General features: G+C 41.9%; 1 protein-coding gene across 1 annotated transcript in view; it reads left to right on the top strand.

The window, feature by feature from the left end:
• Positions 1–1,091: 1,091 nt before the first annotated feature.
• The window catches only part of GUCY2C (guanylate cyclase 2C), a 46,051-nt gene continuing 26,450 nt past the window's right edge, over positions 1,092–20,692 (top strand). The window contains exons 1-10 of the mRNA XM_086740103.1: positions 1,092–1,302; positions 2,633–2,745; positions 4,087–4,154; positions 7,244–7,459; positions 9,503–9,624; positions 10,516–10,612; positions 13,437–13,551; positions 14,771–14,906; positions 17,025–17,110; positions 17,527–17,638. Coding sequence (XP_086596229.1) covers positions 1,092–1,302; positions 2,633–2,745; positions 4,087–4,154; positions 7,244–7,459; positions 9,503–9,624; positions 10,516–10,612; positions 13,437–13,551; positions 14,771–14,906; positions 17,025–17,110; positions 17,527–17,638 — 1,276 coding nt within the window. The remainder of the gene's footprint in view (positions 1,303–2,632; positions 2,746–4,086; positions 4,155–7,243; positions 7,460–9,502; positions 9,625–10,515; positions 10,613–13,436; positions 13,552–14,770; positions 14,907–17,024; positions 17,111–17,526; positions 17,639–20,692) is intronic.

Below are 20,692 nucleotides of genomic sequence, written 5' to 3'. Positions count from 1 at the left end.
AGTTCTCCTTTGTGCCCAGACTTATCCATAAGGCTTGTGGGATTTTTTGTCTTCTCTTCATTCTACCTACTTTCCCTGAGACCATTCTCAGGAAAAATACTCAGGAAAGCCCAAGAGCCCTACCGGAGAACAATAACATGCTGTCCTTTAGTGTGTGCCATTTAGTGATGCCATTTATAATTTAGCTTTGGTCCCACAGGTCTGAAGTGTGGCCTTCAGCTTTGCTAATCCTTACCTGATGTAAGAGGTTGCATCACATGAAGTATGAATATGTTGGGCCTCTGTTTGAGGAGACATCTGGCAAGGTGGGAATGGGCAATGAGACCTGTGCTGCCTGGGAACAATGTGTCTGGAGCAGACCTGGGATGCTTTGGTGTGCAGCGCTGGGTGAGTACAAGTGGATAAGGTTTGTGCTGAGCCTACTCTGTAAGTAGAAATGAAGGCTTTGGTCGGGAGGACTGCAAGTCATGCATTTTTGCCAACACAAAATGTGCTCCAATGGTAAAAGCTAAAGGAATGAAATTGGTAACTTATCCCAGAAGAAAATACACCCTTGATTTATGAGCCTAGCCAGCAGAGATGGTGTCGCAATATAACCAGAGATGTAGGACAATGCAAAATAAGAAGTAACCATCTGTTTTCCTCTAGGCTTTAATGAACCTTGCATTTTATTTCCATTTCAGAGAGTCATCTTTAAAGTCCATTTGTCCACTCTTCTTCCTTCTTTCGGCTCATCCCTGTGATGAAAAGTTAGTGCCCTTATCAGGCAAGGTTTCAGGTAGTGCTTCAGTTTTATAGCCTCAGCCTTTCCATAAGCAAACATTCGCAGCAACCTTTAGCCTCTCTCCTTTCCTGAGTTTTGCTGTTGCTAGTTTTTCACAAACAGAAGTGCCACCTAGTACACCAGAGGGGTGGGCAGAGGTGAAGGCAGGGAGGAGGACAGGGAAGTGCCTGAGAGGAGGATCGTGCAGCCTGCCTTTGAGTCTACAGCGTGGAGATCTCTTTTCTTCTCCAGAAGTATCTGAAAGAAAGAGGGTTGGAAGAGAAACAGAAAAGAGAGAGAACACACAATGGGTCTAAACTGAGTAATAATGAAGCAACGAATGTTGGCTCTGGCCCTTTGGCCTTTGTTTCTCTCGCTCCAGCTGCTGCAGCAAGTTGGCTCAAATGAATGTAGCAACAACAGTTACATTATCAATGTGATGCTCATGAATTACTCGGACTTCCCATCAACTACTGATAATTTGAAGTTAGCTGTGAATCAAGCCTTGAAAAGGGTACAGAATGAATTCCAGATGACAGGTAAGGCAATGGGTGTTGATTATCCCTCTCCTGCTGTGGTTTCTTGTCAAATTTTGTGTCACTGCTTTCTACTTATCTGACCTTCGGTAAACTGCTCCTGAGACAGGCTCCTTGCCTGTCCATTCACTTTCATAGAATCATAAAACCATAGAATGGTTAGGGTTGGAAGGAACCTTTAAAGGTCATCTAGTCCAACCCCCCTGCAAGAAGCAGGGACATCCCCAACTAGATCAGGTTGCTCAGAGCCTCATCCAACCTGGCCTTGAGTGTTTCCAGGGATGGGGCATCCACCACCTCTCTGGGCAACCTGTTCCAGTGTTCTACCACCCTCAGCGTAAAAATTTTTTTCCTAATAGCTAATCTAGATCTATCTCCCTCTATTTTGAAACAATTACCCCTAGTCCTGTCACAACAGGCCCTACTGAACAGTCTCTCCCCGTCTTTCCTGTAGGCCCCCTTGAGGTACTGGAAGACCGCCGTAAGGTCTCCCCGGAGCCTCCTCTTCTCCAGGCTGAACAGCCCCAACTCTCTCAGCCTGATCTACTTTATGTAGATCTTACAGAAATAATGACCTCTCTCTGTAAAAACAGAAGAGCTTAGAGATGGGCAGAACCATATTTGCTTTCACAGTGTTTGAGCAGACTCTTCCTGCATGCTTTTCTGGAGATGTTCAGTTGGGATTGGGAACATGGGAATTGCTGAACTGGGTCAGGCAAGACTGGTGATCCATCTAGTGCAGTAACTGGGATTCCCTTGCTTCCCCTCCTGTCTGGATTAGCCTCTACTTTCTGAAAATAATCTTCCTCTTGACCCCATCTGTTGACCACATTATGACTCAAAGCATGAAGAATCTGCAGCCCATATATTTTTCCCTCATTAAAAGTCACTGCAGATGATGCTTTTACTCATTTGGATAGCTTACCTCTCCTTTCAATATCACCAATCTACCGTCACTCTAAAATATAACGGGAAAAAGAGATTCTAAAGGAATGATATCTTTTCCCTTTCTGTCCTCTAGTTGAAGAGATTTTGTCTCAGTAATTTCCTACAGACCTTTAAAAAATGTCTCTAATAATGGCCAATACTAAAAGTACTTTGTACTGAAAATACTAACACTCAGCAAAGGAAGTCAGCAGTCCACAGTGGAGCAAATTCTACAGTCTTATCCTAAGTAGTGGCAGTTAGGTGGTAGGTGGGCTTTCTAGCAGCTTTTTGGTGGGAGACATCCTAGTGTAAGACTGCTTAGACTTGTGTCAGAAGAAGAGGGATTCAGTGTATTAGTGGTTACCTGCAACTCATGATGCTGTTTACTTTTACATTTGTGTTACAGGAGAAAATGTTACGGTCAATGCCACATTCCACACCTTTACCTCATCCCTCTATGTCTCACAAGGCTGTCGCACCAGCACCTGTGAAGGTGTGGAGCTCATTAAGGAAATTTATGTGAGTAGCAGGCTTCTTTAAGTTGATTTCCTAAGACGACAAGACTTTTTTTCTTTCTGCATGTGTATGCGCATGTGTCTCTCTGTCTTTCCGTATTAACTTTTGATCCTGTTGTTGAGTTCCAAACAAATTTGACAGCGAAGTGAAGTTTTCAAAGAGAAGATGTTCCTGTAGGTTTTGTGAAGACAAGTAGGCAAATACTGAAGAGAGATTCTATGAGTGCTTCCTGGAGGCTTTCATTAGACATTTGGTGGCAGTGCCAGCTAAAGCAGTCTTCTGCTTCAGGCTCCTTTTCCTATGCTGAAGTTTCTTCTTTTTTATATCTGCACTGCTCTTCGTGTGGCCACATAGCCAAAGCAATACATTAAAAAAACCCAAAAACAATCAACAAAAAAACCCCAAACCCGAACACTCAAACAGCCCAACCAGAGAAATATCCAACTGGATCAGACCCTGATGTGGGTCACCATCAGTATACACAAATACACAAAGGAGAGAGCTGTGCGAGGGTGGGAACATGTGGGCAGAGAGATTATTAGGCTGGCGCTGCTACCAAAAAAATATATATGGAACTATGCCCAGAGGGCAAAGATGAAGTACTCACTTCTCACTAGAAATCACAGAAGTCACGTGGGAGAAATTATGTGAACACCCCAATATAGGGAAAAGCTTCAGTTAGAATTGGTGCCTTACAAGGAGACGTGTTTTGGTGGATTTTCTCATGTGTGATAACTGTCACCTCTGAGTGAAGCTTTGTCAATCCAATGTGCGTTCTCAAATCTACCAATGTATGAGCACATGCTATAGTCTTTGTTAAGAAGTCCCTCATGGCAAAGCTATTGGTCAGGCCTTATGTGGTGGTCATGGAAGGATTTTTTTCATCTAAGTTTCATATGCACATAACAATTTTTTTGATACACAGTACCTTGTAATTCCAATCCCTCTATCTTCTGCAAATGCAAGCATTTTTCTAGTGTGCAATTTTATATGGGCAATTGTAACAATTGCAACACTTTAATCCTGACTTGCTCTGTCTTTCTCTTAGTGAAAGTCATACTCAAAGGCACCTCCTGTGCCTTTGAGTACTATTTGAGGACTATTGAGTACTATTTGAGGACTATTCTGTCCTCTGCCTTTTCTTAGCTTTCTGTGATTCCTCTCTCCTCTGTTCTAGGTTTGTTATTTTAACTTTTCTGTAGCTCCTTTGCTACTCTCTTCTTGCTTTTGCTGGGTAAATTCTGGGACTTCTCAAATCCTAAACTTTTCTTCATTCTCCCATCCTCCTCTCTCTGCCTGTCCTCTGCACTGTCCTCACTACTGACCCTTTCTGATCCCTTGCAGGATTCTGGCACACTTGGCTGTGTTGTCATAGGACCTGCTTGCACTTACGCCACCTACCAAATGGTCTCGTAAGTACCACTTCTTCCCCCTTATATTGTGATGTTAAAGATAGCAACTACTGAAAAAGTTGTTTCGTGTACAACAAGTCAGCAGAGACATTGGGGTTTAGGATACATCAGACACCTCGGGGTCTGTAGTCAAGGCAGTAAGACTCTTACGCAAGGTCACTATGTTTGGTAGGGAGAAGAAAATCTCCTTCCAAAGTCCTTTGATGAAATCCCATTGCTTACTGACAGTAAGTTGATTGATTGATTAAGGCCTCAAAAGACTTAACTCTTCAGCAACTGAAAGAAATGTTAGCTTGAGGCATGTAGACATCGCAGTACTGCAGCAATGGGGGTCCTTCTGGTTGGATGTTCAGTCATTGAGAAGTGCTCGAGTTACACGTGTCGAGAAAAGGTCAAAAAACCCCAACCATCTTCAGTAAAGGGGTTTTAGATAGGGAACAGCCAGTTTCATCCTAACTCTTCTGCCGGAGGAAGCATTCCTGAAGAATGAATCTCTCTACTGTCTTATTATACATGAACCTGTATAATTCTATTCTATATTATATTATACATTAATATGTTCATTCTCAGATATTAGGAAAAGTGTAAGCTGAATCTGCAGACTTCTAGCATAAATCAGTTAAAAAAACCCCATCAGCCATGATGTACAAATCCATATCGTTACATATGTGAATCACCTCCCTTTTTAAACTTTGGTGACCTTTTGGTTTCACTAAGAGATATTGGGAAGATTGAGGTACTTCTACCTCAAGCTTTATCTGATTTATCTCTTTTCTTTTCTTTGAGTGGCATGACCAGAAGTGATTAGAATGTTACTGGTGAACACATGTGATTGATTTATAGAGGAATCAAAAGGATAAGTCTTACATATGTATAGGAGCATGGTCAAATATTATGCAATATACCCCATTTTATTCATTCTGCCTCCTAACTTTATATTTGCATTTCTATCTGCTGCATACGGAGCTGCCCAGAATGATGCCAAAGTCTTTTCCTCAGACTCAGACAGAGTTAAACCAGTAAAAAGTATGAATAGTGGAAGTTTATGCAAAGCAATGAAGGACACTAACAAACAGGCAGCTGCCTTTTGCCTGTGGTGCCATAGTTTTGCAAATCAGAACAAGTGCCTCACTTTACAGCACTTTAATTTTGGGGTGGGTGCTCCTGCAGCCGAGTGGGAGTGCGTGGGGCCTGCGGCAGGCCAGCTGCTGCCTACGCTCGGCTGCCACTCTCCGGGTTTCGTCTTTGGCTTGTCAAATGGACATTAGGTGATCCTGAGTGTTAACTGCAACAGCTCTATAAGCACAGTGGCTGGCTGGGATGTTGTGACAGAACGGTGGAAGTAACAAGCGTGGTCTGGGATTAGCTTGACTGTCTACCTGCAAGTTCTTCACCATTGCTAACTCAGGAAACCATTGGGCAATGACTAATGCGATGAGATTTAACAAGTCCCAATGCCAGATTCTGCACCTAGGATGGAGTAACGCCGGGCACAAGTATAAATTGGGAGAGGAGTGGCTGGAGAGCAGCCTAGCAGAACGGGATGTGGGGGCGCTGGTTGACAGCAGGATCTATATGAGTCAGCAGTGAGCCCTGGTAGCCAAGAGGGCAACCCGCATCCTGAGGTGCATCAAACACAGCATAACCAGCTGGTCAAAAGAGGTGATTATTCCACTGTATTCAGCGTTGGTGCTGCCTAACCTTGAGTATTGTGTGCGGTTTGGGCCCCATAATTTCAGAAGGATGTGAAGGTCTTTGAATGGGTCCAGAGGAGGGCAACAAAGCTGGTGACAGGGCTGGAAAGAATGTCCTCTGAGGAGAAGCTAAGGACTTTGGGTCTGTCTAGTTTGGAGAAAAGGAGGCTGAGGGGCAACCTTGTTGCTCTCTACAGCTTCCTGAGGAGGGGAAGTGGAGAGGGAGGTGCTGAGCTCTTCTCTCTGGTATCCAGTGACAGGATGTGCGGGCATGGTTCAAAGCTGTGCCAGGGGAGGTTTAGAGTGGACAGAAGGAAGCATTTCTTTACTGAGAGAGTGGTTGAATACTGGAACATGCTTCCTGGAGAGGCATTCAATGCCCCAAGCCTGTCAGTGTTTAAGAGGCATTTGGACAATGCCCTTAATAACATGCTTTAGTTTTGCTCAGCCCTGAACTGGTCAGGCAGTCGGACTAGAAGATCATAGTAGGTCCCTTCCAACTGAAATAGTCTATTCTATTCTATTCTATTCTAAGTCAGTCAGAAAAATGTCCATTTCATTAGTGAAATACTCTCCCTGGCATTACTTATTACATCATCCGTGTCTGTTTCTGTTGCAACAAGTATAAACCCTGTAATCTGGCAAGTGGGCTTGACTCAAAAAATAAAGTTTTGTCACAATAATGCCAACAACTCTAATGACCATGTTTTTTTTTTGCAGGCAAAATTCCCTGTCATAAAATAACTACTTACCATAACACTTACCACACAATAACAAAAATATTTTGAATCTAGTCTGATAAGATTGCAGCATCTAGGAAAATATTTTTATCGTTAAAAACTTGTGTCTGTGGATAAAAAATACCTTTGATTTACAAATTCCCTACCAGCAGAGGGTTGCCTTAGGCTTTCTCCCTGACTGTTGGTGTTGTACAGCTTCTAAAATATGCCATAGTGAAACTAAAAGACTGTTTCTTTGAGTTGTAGGAGTAAAGTATTTTTGATGGCAAAAAGCTGTCACCCTCCAGCACTGCCCCAATAAAGAGACAAAATCCATTCCATGTTAATGGTGGCCAGGGAGCAGAATTGGACTGGTCCTTGAGCCTTTGAAACCCTGTCACAGCCCGTAGGCTGAAATGGTGTGTGGTACCCAAAAGAGCATGGGGAAATGGAGGGAGTGAGAGAAGCTGCCTGGACCAGTTCAAGAGGGCTTTTCAGTGTCAATACTGACTTGAAATCTGCTTGTGTTCTTGAGGAGCCTTCTGTTTCAGGTTCAAATTGCTGTTAAACTAATGCAGGGCAAAAGAGGAGAGGGAGCTGAGGATGGAAGTCACGTGGTAGCTGCCTTGGTGCCACAGCAATCTGTTCAGACTTGTCCTCTTGTCTCTCCCTTCAGAGTTGAAACATTCCTGAGCCTGCCTCTGATCTCTGTAGGGAGTTTTGGACTGTCCTGTGACTACAAAGTAAACCTAACCCGCCTTCTGACCCCAGCCAGGAAAGTGAATGATTTCTTCTATTATTTTTGGAAAGAAGCTTGGCTGCCATTCAAAACCACAACCTGGGAATCTACCTACATTTACAAGAGGAATGAAAACTCAGAGGCATGCCTCTGGTAAGATCTGGATGCACCTCTGACCCCACTGTTGATAAACTCCATCTCCATCCTCGGATGTGGTTCTTACAAGCTGACCCTCAGGGGTCGCAGAGTTTAAGCTATGCTCTCACCAGTTTGGAGCAAAGGAGACAGTTTTCACATTGTGACCTGAAATATCAGCCTCTGCTTGATTCTCAAGAATGCTGGGTTTTCTCCTTGCTTAAAATTAAAGGCTATTTTTAGTCAAATAGACTCTGTAATATAGTTATATTTATAATTACTATTCTATTATTGACTCCCATTTAATTTTCTGCTCATGTGAGTGTTTCTATGCTCCTTTGATTTTTTTCCAATTTTCAGATATAAAATGTTGATTAACTGAAAAAAAAAATTGTTTCTCCTACTGATTTTATTAATGTAGCTCAAAGACAGCCAATAATTCATGGAAATAAATATTATTTATCTTTCCAACTAATAACCTGAGGGTCTTGCAGAATTTTAAGCAAAATTTGTGACTGTATTGGCCTCAGAGTGATATAAGCATGTACTTAGAGAATATTTTATATACAATTTTTTTTTTTTTTCTGAATTAAGGGGCCTAAAACTTGATCTCCAATTCACTGTTTTGTAGATATTTAGGGACTTTTATTGTTTCCTTCTTCTTTTGCAGTATAGATAGCAGCTTGATCACATAATGTAATTGCTATTATTAGCTCTCTTTGATGCTTTGAAACATCAGTGCACTTTGCTTATCTCTTACTACAATCCCTATTTCTCCATGCTTGCAGCTATAATTGCCAATGCACTACACACACTTTGGCTAAATCCATTTAATCCTGCAGGATTCATACCTTTCAGGGAAGTCAATGCATGTAAGTTATTTCCCAAGTGTTTCTTACCTTGTCTTTGTTAATACTTATGTTCAGGACCTTCTTTATAACTTCAGAATTGTTCCAGCTCCTTTTCTATATTGTTGAATTAACAAAAAAAAAAATTAAAATTCATTTTGTATCTCTGCCCATTTTTCATCCTAATATAGTTGTAAAAATGCATCTCATTCTGCTTTCATAGAAACTGTCAGCCTGGAGGTTTTTGAACTGTATAATTAAAAAAAAAAATCAATTTTTGCTAAAGCATAAGTTATACTGCATGGACTAATCTTTTTTCCCCCCCATTTTATAAAAATAAGTGAATATTCACAGTGATAACAAAATCAGATTATGTCTCAACTATGCATATATTCCTGTAAGTTAATGGTTAGTGATTCTGTTCCTGAAAAAAAAGGGAAGGAAAAGATATTTAGTAATTTATAGGACGGGGATCTCAGTGTTGCTAGATCAAAAGTTAAGCAGTTTGAAAACAAAGAAATTTTTTTTCGTTTTTCCTCTGCATTAGCTTTACTTCAGACAGAATGTCTCTTCTCAGACACAACATGTTGAGGCAAGCACAGGATTTAGGAGGTGGTTGGTTTTGCTTAATCTTTTCACTAGCTTTTACTAATTTGGTTGGGTTTTTTTTTGCTATCCTTATTCTTCCCCTTCAAGTTTTAACTGATTCGTTATAGGGTTTTTTTGTTGCTACTTTCCTTCCTTTGCTTCTCTCACAGTCAGGATACATGTGTGGTTTTTTTATCTCAGTTCTTTCTGCAGCTCCCATTTACTCCTTTAAACCTTCATATGCGTCTTCTAAGATTACCACTGATATCTTACAACAGCAGAGCTTCCTGGCTCTGCCTCCCACTTAGTCTCACTTTATTGTAATTTCCCCATATCCCTGATTTCTTTTCTTAATTGTTGATGTCTTATTATATCATTGTATTCTGCAAACCTATCCTTTGTACAACCAGGCTCAAATACCTCTGGGTAACTTTCCAAACACTCCTAAGTCTTTCATGCCCTGTATTGATTTTTCTCTCTTTCATTGTTGCAGAAAAAAAAATGTTCCATACTGCCTTATGAAAACTCTTGTCTGCTGTAAACAGCATCTCTCACATTTTGGCTTATTTAGGAGAATATTAAGAGTTAGCAATTTTCTGACAATATCTCTGCTCCCTTGTGTCAGGTACATGAATGCGCTAGATGCTGGAATCACACAGTTCTCTGAAAAGCTGAAGTTCAAGGAGATTTTAAGGACTCCAGAGCAACTTAGAAAAACTGTGAAAGATCCAAACCGGAAAAGTAACGGTAAGGGGGGGGGGGGGGGGGGCGGGGGGCAGCGCTGAGGGTGCACACTCCCCTGTGGGTAAGTTGTTTTTCCCAAGAAACCAGACCTACCTCTTAGCTACATTTTAGGGATAGTCTTTCCACAAAAATTGAGGAGAAATCCAGATATACCAGTTCACATGGATGCAAACATAAAACAGCACAAAGTTCCTAGATTCCTCTTTCCTTTCCCATAAAATAAGTGGGAACATTCTGGTTCCAGAGAGCTTTTTGGGGTGAATTATCCCCTCTAGGCATAAGTTTCATTTTGTGAAAGATTTTGAAATCCAGGAATCACAACTCCTCCTAAAAAGGGCCTTAGATACTACAAGAATGCTTAGTTTTTTACCGTTCCTGTGTTTGCAGCCCTGGCACATATATGGGCCTCATTTGTGCCATCAAGGGACACTTCTGGAAATGATCCATCTAAACTGGAAAAATAGATGAGTAAATACCTCATCTTCTCCTAAGACTAAGCACCTGGCATCAGCAGGCCAAGTGAGTGTGAAAGTAATAAGTAAGCCAACAAAACTATTACTATAATCCTATTTAACTTAGAAATGTTTGTATTCAGTAGCCTGTGTTGCATCAGAACAGCTAATGCTTATTTGAGTGAGATAATGGTAATGCTCTGGTGCAATCAGACAGAAAATGGTGCAGGTGTTGGGGCACCTTTTATACCTTTCCCTCAAACACGCCAGGCTTAATGTAGAGAGGCTGTAGCCTTGTGCTTGGGTCCCAGTACAGTGCAGGTAATGTGTCTTGGACCAGCATTGCTTTCCTGCCTGCTACTTGAGCATGGGGGAGCAGGCAAATGTTCTCCTCTTGTCTGTGCCTTTCACCAATCTGTCTCCATTTTTGCCCAATCTGTAGTGATCATCATGTGTGGCTCTCCAGCTGATGTCGGCACAGACCTAGGGACGGGGGAAGTGGATAAGGACATTGTCATCATCCTGATAGATCTCTTCAAGTAAAGTATCAGCTTTGCTTTTCTTCTTTTCTCTACAGTTTGCTGAAGGATAAAGATAATGGAAATAGTCTGAGTGGAACTGTTTTGCTGAAGAAATGCTCTCTCACAAAATGTTTTCCATTGCTGTCTTTCCTCATGTCTTGCCATTTATCTAATCTATTATTTATGGCATATCCTCTGCAACGCTTACTTTAATTCATATAATGTTTTTCTAAGGCAATGACAGAACAGATAGAGTTAACATCATTTTGTGGACTCCTCAGTGCAGAAAGCCATGAGAGAACCACAGAGTCCAAAGTCAGAATGATTATGACCTGTTTGTATGAGATACTGTACATTTTTCATACACTCTGCCCAACCAGGCAATTAAGTAAATGGGGCTTACAGTATATTTTTCTAGGCTCTGTTTATTCCATTTTTTAAATGATTTAAGAGAGTGGTACAACTGTCTCTTCCACTTTATAACTCTTCTGCATTATAACCATCTCTTCAACATCTTTATAACTACATAAATCTAATTTTCAGAGATGCTTATTCGTATACAACCTGAGTTTTCTGTTGTTCAATTTCATCTTTATATAACTAATCACAAAATCTTTGTTTTGTAATTAGTAGTATAAAGATGAGGACTGATATAAACTGGCCTTATAAATGGTAGCTGCAAAAGCTTTGTCTGTATAGAGGACCAAGAGATGATATCTGGCCCTAAACCTAAGTGACACAGCACAGCTCGCATCCCTATGGCTGACTGGATGCCCAAACTGCTTTTTGGGCATGACTCCAGTCACCATAGCAAGACAGTCTGGGAGAACGCTAGTTGGCCTACACCAAAACCATGCTGGGAATTGTGCTGGCAGCCTAATGGTATGGATGATCACAAGGCAAATGTATGTGCCCATTCTCGATCTTACTTATTTCAGTGTTGATGTAGCAAAATAATTCATGAACTTCCAGAGCCTGTGGGACTTACTTTTTGGGACATGACTTAGTAGACATCGCGGTGGGACTTGATGATTTAGAGGTGTTTTCCAACCGTAATGATTCTATTCTGTTCTGTTCTATTCTACTCTTCTATTCTATTCCTAGCCCTTGTGTCTAAAGCTGACCTTGACAGGGCAGGGCTGAGACACTTTCGATTAATGACTTCAGTCTTTTTAACCTTTGGGTTCAAACTGGAGCCTGTGGTTCAAATTCTAACAAGATATTCTCTGTCCTGTACGCTTTCAAGTTCAGCATGTATGTTTTTCAGAAGTGCCTCTAAGATCTTTAGACTTTCCACCACTTTATCCAGGCACTAGAGAGCCCCAGTTGCTTTTCCTGAGGCAACTGGCCACAATTCCTGTTTCCTTGCAAATGCACAATGGGAACAATGTCCATGAGTGCTTTTACTTACTGTTTTTGCATGTATAATTGTTGTCTCACAACAGGTGGGAGTAATTAGGAGCTTCTCTGCTGTGATATGCATCCTTCTGATATGCCCAGCTGCCTCAGCCCATTTTATATGCTGCCCTCCTTAAATTTGCCACATATCCCTAATTTTGCTGAATATCTCAAATCTTGTTCTTCTCCTTAAAACAGAAACAAAATACAGACATATGTGTTAGATACAAAATAAAGCTGTAGGAGAAGACAGTAGTAGGCAAGGTCCCATGCTTCTCCAGGAGTCAAGTCCTTCAGAGAGATATATTTACGTTTTCTCCAGCTCTGAGCCGTGTGGCAGCCAGGACACAAACACAGTGTTTAAGCCTCCCTCATGGGAGGTGGGATGCTGTAGGATTATACAGTCTGGTGGAATCTAAAGCAGTTTCCTTTTCACCTGGCTCGTTCAGTTCAGAATGAAAAGCACTTTGAAATTCTTCAGGGTGAAAAGTGCAATGTAAAAGTCAGAAGCTTCAGGGAAGGCACGGACAGGGCTCTGGTGTCAGAATTCCACCTGATGGCTGTGGAGCAGAGCCTGTGGTGTCCAAAAATTCTTAATACAGTCCAGACTGAAAAAATGAAAGGATGATCAAACATGATTAATGAGAGAAGGCTCATACTTTTTTTTTTTTAATCAACCTAGCTGTACCAATGACAGATGCTGCCACTTAACACTAATATCTATTGCTAAATTCTTCTGTAACATGTGAATCCAGTGCTTGCCAGTCTGGGAAGCACTTCCAGATGGTCTGTCAGGGTGATGAAACCAAAGATACCCGAAAGCTGCAACATTTTCTTCTTGTTTTTGCATATTTTTCAAGTTCACATAGTTTCCTCTGATCTTCCTAGTTCACTGAATTAAACAAATAAATCAATAAGCTGCTCTCTGCACCTCTCTGATTGTTTCATGTCCTCCTGTTAAGCGCTTTTAGTACAAATCCCGCTGTGATCAATTCTAGCAGGAAATATCAAAATTAGAGAAACATGCAAAAGAGTGCAGAAGGTGGCAGAAACATGCACAATAACATGAAGAAACTATGGATTGCAGTACGTTGTATTCCAAGAAGTGACTCGGTTTTAATAAATATAATCTCCTACTTAAAAGAAGAGAAAATAAACAGGACAGAAACCAAACAGTTACAAGAATAACAATAGCTCACTGCAACCTTTGAGTTTCAGATTGTCAAGTCTCTTTGATATTACCTTTTAATGCAGTTAAGCACAGAAGCTGGCATCAGGGAATGAACAACATAAAGAGTTTTGGCCACAATGACATTTTATTTTTAGCACTACTGTTTTAACCTGTTAAATAACAGTGCCACTGGGGAGAGGAGAGTGATTCTGTCATGGTTACCACTGCCCCTGTTGCTGATTGTTCTTGGGGTTCTTGTGCTTTGCTTTGCAGCAACACGTACTTCAGGAACAACAACTCAGCCCGTTACATGCAGAATGTACTTGTCCTGACTCTGCCACCACCTAATTACAGCTTGAATACCATAAAGGCTGAGGACGCCGCCCTGGTAACCACACTGTTTTATATCTGATTATTGCATTCAGTTCATTCATGTTCACGCACTAGGAAATGAAAACTAAAAATGCATCTATAATCATCCCTCATCATGCTTCTATGCTGATATTTTCTTACATTCTCACAGGATGACATTTGGTCCTGTTGTAATGACATAAAAATATAGTATCCTAAGGCAAACATGCAGGCTCTCATACTCCTGCTTTGTAAAGTTCAATTCAAGCTTTTAATTTGGTTTGCAAGTATCATGTTCACGGGGTGTAAGGGAGACTTATAGGTATATGGCCTTCTGACTCCACCTCTGAGTGGCTGACAATCTTTTATGTAGTTGCAAGGCATCACTGAAGGAAGATCGATAGATGTAGTCAAGATGCGAGCATGGCAAGTTCAGAATTAATAATTTTGGACTGATTTTTGTGTGCAGATATGTATAAGCAGTGGTAACTATTGCTGTTTCTGTCCAGGGGCTTTTGAGTAAAACTTCAAAAACAGGAACTTTTTTTTCTCTGTAGGAAATATATATATATTTTTTTTTTTTAATTTCCTGAAAAGCAGAAACAATGCAAACCCTGCATCTGCTTAATGAAACTGATACTCATGCCGTCTGCCCAGGAACCAGACTCCATTTAGAGTTCCTCCCAGGATTTGTGGCTTTGAGCTCCAGCTCTCCAGCAGGCAGCCTGAAGCTTCTGGTTGGATTTACAGGGCTTCCAGATCCTCCAGCCTATGCTCAATGCTTTTTGGGTGCCAGCTCTATGGTAGGCTGCGGGAAATTCTGGCACAGCTCCTTGCCCCTGAGCTGTGGCCATCTGGAAGCCCAGACTTGCTGGCACCACACTGGATCACGTGCACAGAAAGTCTAATCCAAAGCCAGGGGCTTTGAGTCCCACTGAGCAGATCTACCCAGAACCTACAATGTAGGATTTCTTTAATCCTTTGCGCCAGGTTCAGCATGCCAGAGCTTTACATTGGCCTCTTATATGTTTTTACCACCTCCTTGTCTTCATATCCCCCAAAAACATTTCGTATTCCTTTATTTTTCCAAGTGAAAACGCTGATGTGGCACTGCCCATCTACTCACTCAGTGTTCAGCAGATTCTGGTCTTCCATGCTGGAGATCTTGCCACATGGACATCATCAAAGACATTGTATAGCCTTAAGGCAGAAACATGAACTGTCAAATTGCTGTTTTTCTTTTTCTCCTGTTCCAGATGGAAGATGACTTTTTCATTGGCTATTTTAATGCAGTCTTGCTGTTTGGACATATCCTGAAGAAATTTATCTTCTCCCAGAGCCCCGTGTCACCTCTCAGTTTCATCAATGAATTCAGAAATACCACTTTTGAAGGTAAAAACAAGTACAGTTCTGTGCAGGGTTCACTAAATTGATGAGGGGAAAGAAATTTGTTTTTAAGCACTCTTCAGATAAGGCACTTCTACACTAAACAAGCCCTTCAATAAGTTTTATTCCCACTCTTTTTTTCTTTTTCTGTCATTTTTTTTCCAAGGATGTTATCTTCACTATTAGCACAACCACTACATAGCAGTTGTGCAGAATCCGCTCTGCATGCAACACAGAGGAGGAAGAAAGTAAAAATGACAATCATTTGAAACACTGCAATTAGCAACAGACTGTTTGAGGACCAGACTCCTTTCTGGGCTGTTGCGTCTTTCCTGCTGCTTTGAAGTACAAAGTATATTTAAAGAATATTGCTGCCTAAGGAGGAGTGAGGGAAGGAGGAGAGATAGAGCTTCCCAGTTAGCAGAGATGGAGGACAGGGATGAGGACCTGAGGATGGTGTCATTCTTTTGACAATAAGCTGAACTCTCTATAGGGAGACTATTTGGAGAATGAGAAAGGAGCTGGAAGAGTGAAGCATATAGGTGGGTTTCAGAGTCCATGCTTCCTCCAGAGGCCACCTGGCATTCAGGTTGTTAATTTGTGACAGTGGCATTTCTAAGCTTTCCCCTAAAGGTCTGGTCTGCACTTGAGGCCAGTACATATGAAATGTGACTGATGTTCAAAATGACTCTGAAGTCCACTTAGCTAAGCTTTAATAAAGTAGTTTCAACCTTTTTCCAGCTTACAAAGCCATTGTAGGCCTGGGTGCCTGCAGTGTGAGTGTAAGCCAGCTGGCAATGGGTTGGCTCTTCTGAGTCAACTTTCTTGTTCCTTTCATAGGTTGTCTAGCACTTCCTCTTACAAGAAAAATTCTTCATAACAGGCTCAGGCAGACGCCTCTCAGGATCTCTTCACATCTCATCTCCTCTCTGCTTCTTGCAGCTGAGCCGGGCCGAGTCGGCCATCCGGTGGGAGGCCAGAGGGTGAGGCCTGCAAGGCCCACAAGGCTCACGACTCACGCCTCCCCCTCTCTGCCCCCACTCTGTCTCTTCACATCTTCTCTCTTCTTTTTTTTTTTTTTTTCCTGTTTTCCCCTTCTTAAATACGTTATCACAGAGGCATTATCATGGAACATTCTGTTACCAATTTGCTCACCCTTGGCCAGCAGCGGGTCCGCCCTAGGCCCGGCTGAGTCCACTGAACGAAGGGGGACAACTTCTAGTAGCTTCTTACAGAAGCTACCACTGTAGCACACACCCCCCCACCCCACCCCCCCCCACTAAATAAAACCAGAACAGATATGGACCATGAAAAAATTAGGACCAGTTTTGAGGTGAAAAGGGAGAAGGTAATTCTCAAACTAAAATAATGATATGCTGAACTTCAGGAAAAATAAAATAAGTCATCAAGCAACAGCAGCAAAAGAGCAATCTGAAGCTGATAAAAAAGACTCTTCTGAAAAAAAAGAAGGGAAAAAATGAAGGTGAGACTTTCAGGAGTGGTGGGTATTGGCTAAGCTTGTGCTCTTTTTGAAATGACTGACTTCGTGAGAGCAAAGTCAAGCCATGCCAAGGGACTTAGGAAGTTCCGTCTTAAAATCCTTGGAATATGCTACACAGGCAATTACTCAATCTGTACATCTGCTGACATACAGAGGCAGGAGGTTAAAGGGAAAAAAAACTTAGTTAAAATAATATTAAAGTAGCTCTCGAAAGAGTAAGGGGAATGAAAGTATCCCTATATTTCCTTTCTTGCCCATAGATTCAAACTGCAGGTGGAAACAGGCAATTTCCCTTCTCACTTCTGAAACAGTCCCTTCAAGGAGGTTACTCTGACATTCTTGGTATGCTGAAGAAACCTGACAAATATATTTTTCTGTAGCTAGAGGGAGACTTTCCTCTTCAGTGCAGTCAGTTCAACACCTTTTATTGGATTTTCTAGAGAAAATGTAGCATGCTATTACGGGAGAAGTAGCACCACATTAAGCTGATATGATTTCTAACATGTATGCAAAGAACAAAAATATCCCAGGCATCAGAAATCCTTTTATTTATCTAATCCTTCCTTCCACATATTTGTGTTTCTGAGAATGCAAGCTCTCCGACTAATTCCTTGTGTCTGCAGGTATACTGGGTCCTGTGACTCTGGATGAATTTGGAGATATTGATACCAATTTGACCTTGCTGTACACGTCACAGACTGCAGATCATGTACGTATGTCCAGGGAGCAACTGTTCGACCTTATATATGAAAGAATAAACAAGATGTCCTGTACTATTGCATAAGAATGATGAAAATAACTACAGTAGAAGTGGTGACGTGCCAAGGCATGCTGTGCATGCCAGGAGGGGGTCATGAGAGGCGTGCTAGAGACTGACAGAATTGGTGTCATCTAGTGATTCAGTAAGTGTATTTTGTGGTACCAATACATTTCAGAGAGAGGGGAGGAATGAGGAAGAATATGGCAGCCAAACACATGGGTAAGCTGAGGAATGCACCACTGTAGCAGAAAGAGCAAGAAATACTTTGAATTCGGGCAATACGCTTATTATAGGTACTTTGAAGCAAGGGACAAAAGAGGGAGAGCACAGCTGCTGACTGCATTTCTTCCCTTCTACACCCATAGTTCAGAACTCTTCTGTATTTCAACACTCAAAAGAACAAGACACACACGATGACTACTACTCCGGATTTTGTATGGAAGAACCACAAGCTGCCCAGTGATATTCCAGGCACTGGTGAGATACCCATTAAACCTTCCTCTTTTTCGAAGACAAGTCGCACAGTCCTAATCCACCTGCTGTGCACTCCAGCAAAGTGATGCCAGGAGCCGGGGGCAGAACAGCATCTTTCCTTCCCCTGCCCTAGCCCACCATGTTCTCTGCATGCAGCCCAATTCTAAACCTGCATTTCCGTTTAGGTCTTACTAAGTCTTTAATGGACTCCATACTGTATCAGTGATTGTGGGGAATACTATGGTGTGGTTTTGAAGAGGTCACTGCTGAACATAAAACCTTCACTCTGCATTTCTGTATCACTGATGCAGCACAGTGGCTTCTGCTTGCCCCTTTGTCCTTGTTGGGAGCTGGGGAGAGGACACAGCACTGTGCAAACTTAGGGTGGTTCTCTGGAGGCACTTAGATGAGCTGGCTCCTTGCAGAAAGACAATGGGAAACTAGGTTGTTGCTCTATCTCCACTTAAATTTTAAATCTGAAATCCCAAAAATCACCACCTCCTTTTCTTTTGAATTCTTGGTGACTCCTGGATAGAACAGTCGAATCCCCTTGCAATTCAGCTTAGCAGAGTACAGCCTTGTCAGTCTGAGCAGATTGGGATTGTTTCCCCATGTAGACTGCTGCCACATGGTGATTGGCAATGGAAAGGTATATTCTTCTGAGTATGATATGCAGAATAAAAATTATTTGCAGTGGTGGTGGTTGCAAGGGTTAGTGCACAGTGGGTAAGTTTTCACTTGAGTCATTCCCATCAGTGAGTGTCCAAAGGTGCTGCTGTTAAAGGCCTCTGCTAAAGGCCTCCATTAGCTTGCTGTACTGCTTACCTTTACCAGGGAATATTACAATGCAAGCCAATAACTGGAGGAACAAACACCTTCTGATAGGTAAAAGTCCATTCACAGTAAGGCGGTACATGGATTCAAACACTTTTATTCCTCAGTAGAGTAAATCAGATGGCTTCAAATCAGCCTTGTTGCTTGGCCCCAGCCTCCTCAGTGTTGCTCCAGTACCATTCTCATTCATACCCTGGTCCCCACAACATGCTGTGTTGTCAGAGGATGTCTGTATCTTTAAAACATTCCCCTGAGGACATCCTTGTTGATGCTGCTGTAAAAGGGCAAAAGAAAAATGTTTGGAAATTGCAAAAAGCCAGTGTCTACAAAGTAGTAGCTTAACAGCTAGTGCTTAACGAAGGCCTGACTTTGTGGCCAAGCTGTATTAAATCAAAGTAAAAACACCTCCCACAGGCACTTGATTACTTTTTTTTTTTCATATTTAAAAAAAATAAACCTTGCTTCAGTGCGATTCTAAACAAATATATTCCTCCAAAGGGCAACTTTTTAATACACAAAGTTTAAGTAAGTTTCAGTACGGCCAAAGCCAGTTAAAACTTTCCAACCAGAAATGTTTTTCCTCCAGGGAGGTGAACAAATACAGCAACCAGAGCCCTGCTCCTTCCTAAGCTGTAATTGCAAGCAGCACACCCAGTTCTGCTACCCTTCTTCCTCCTGGCATCCCTTAAAAAAAGGGGCTTCATCCACATTTTGCCATTATTCAGGAAACTTGAACCCTCACTCTACACATGGATAAGGTCGGCCTTACACAAACGTTTCTGGTTCCAGAGGACCTGAAAACAGTGAATTTGTGCTGCACTCCCCCCTGTGTGTTGTACCAGTCCGAGCCAGGAGGTGGTAGCAGAGCCTCAGGAACAGGAAATGGCTCCCACAGAGCTTCCATGGGCAACTTCAATGTGGTGATTGTTAAGCTGCAAGCCATTAGTCACAAAGCTCAGGTTTCAGAGAATTCGTAGGAAAACAGCTTTGCATAGTCTCACGTATATGTCGTTTTATAGCGGTAAGGTAATGTCTTTCCTTGGTGGAGGGAAACGGTAGTACTGACAGTTCTTAATGGAGAGCATCAGACTAACATGAAGATACTAGGAGGCCCTGAGGCTGATGCTGGGATGAACACACAGAAAGAAGGAGGCGAGATGTGATACATAGAATGAAAAATCAAAGCCAGAAAGCTGGGTCCAAAATCCAGAGTTCCTAAACTGAATTCTGTGTCAGATGCCCGCCCTTACATTGGTATGTTCAAAATCCCTGCCCTGCTGGAGGCAGCTAGTGTGTGTCTTGTTGCTTTTTATTTATTTATTAATTTTTACGCTTTATCGTTTTCCTGTGTGCCTTCATTTCTGTTTCCGGGCACACGCAGAAGTGCATTAGCCTCAGTAAGACTGAGTAGCTCTGCTCTTTTACTATCCATAACCAATATGGCAATCTGCAAAACTAAATTCTCCTCTTCCTTTACACTCAGTAGAGTAGGCACACTCTAGATGCGTGACCACCAGACAAAGCTCTGCACTAATGGCTGGTTGTTTCTCAAAGGAAGTTGGTGGCAACAACTTTCCTTCCCGGTACCCCTGAGCTCCAAAAACTGACCCAAGACAGGCTTCAGTTTGCTTTTCCACATTTAGACGATAAAAATTACAACCTTAAATAATCAGTTCCTAGCCTCACTAGTTCTGCCTGCCTGCTTAGGACTAGGATCCTCATGTGCTCTGTGATTTTTGGGTCAAAGTCCTCAGATGCCTGAACAACTTGATTTTCAAATTATTTGGCACCTGGCAGATTCCAAGGACACCAATCTGGCAGCTTTGTGCTGCACCAGATTAATTTACCTCTATGGCATACAAATTTCACATTGAAGAATAAAGTCTGTTTAGTACAACTTGTTATCCCAACACAGTGTCTACAGACCTGTTCAGAAATGAGTCCACAGCCTCCAAAGCTCTGTCTACAACAACTACAGAATCATTTTAAACAACTGGGCTATTAAGGGCAGAACCAAGGTGTGAAATGCTGAAAAGTTTGTGTAGGTTAAAAGCTGTATCATGATTTTCATCTGGACCTCTTTTTGGATAACAAGTTCTTGCGAGAAATGCCTTTCAAATCCACAAGTGGCTGTACTCTGTCTCAGCTGAAATTCTGGGTGGAAGTGGTGGTATTCAGATGTACCCCATCCTGAAGCAAATCGTATCAGTAAAGACCTTGAGT

This window comes from Chlamydotis macqueenii, chromosome 1 (assembly GCF_036417535.1).
Source record: "Chlamydotis macqueenii isolate bChlMac1 chromosome 1, bChlMac1.mat, whole genome shotgun sequence".
NCBI lineage: Eukaryota > Metazoa > Chordata > Aves > Otidiformes > Otididae > Chlamydotis > Chlamydotis macqueenii.
The sequence above is the reverse complement of the archived record's forward strand: the minus strand, read 5'-3'. Positions and strand labels throughout refer to the sequence as shown.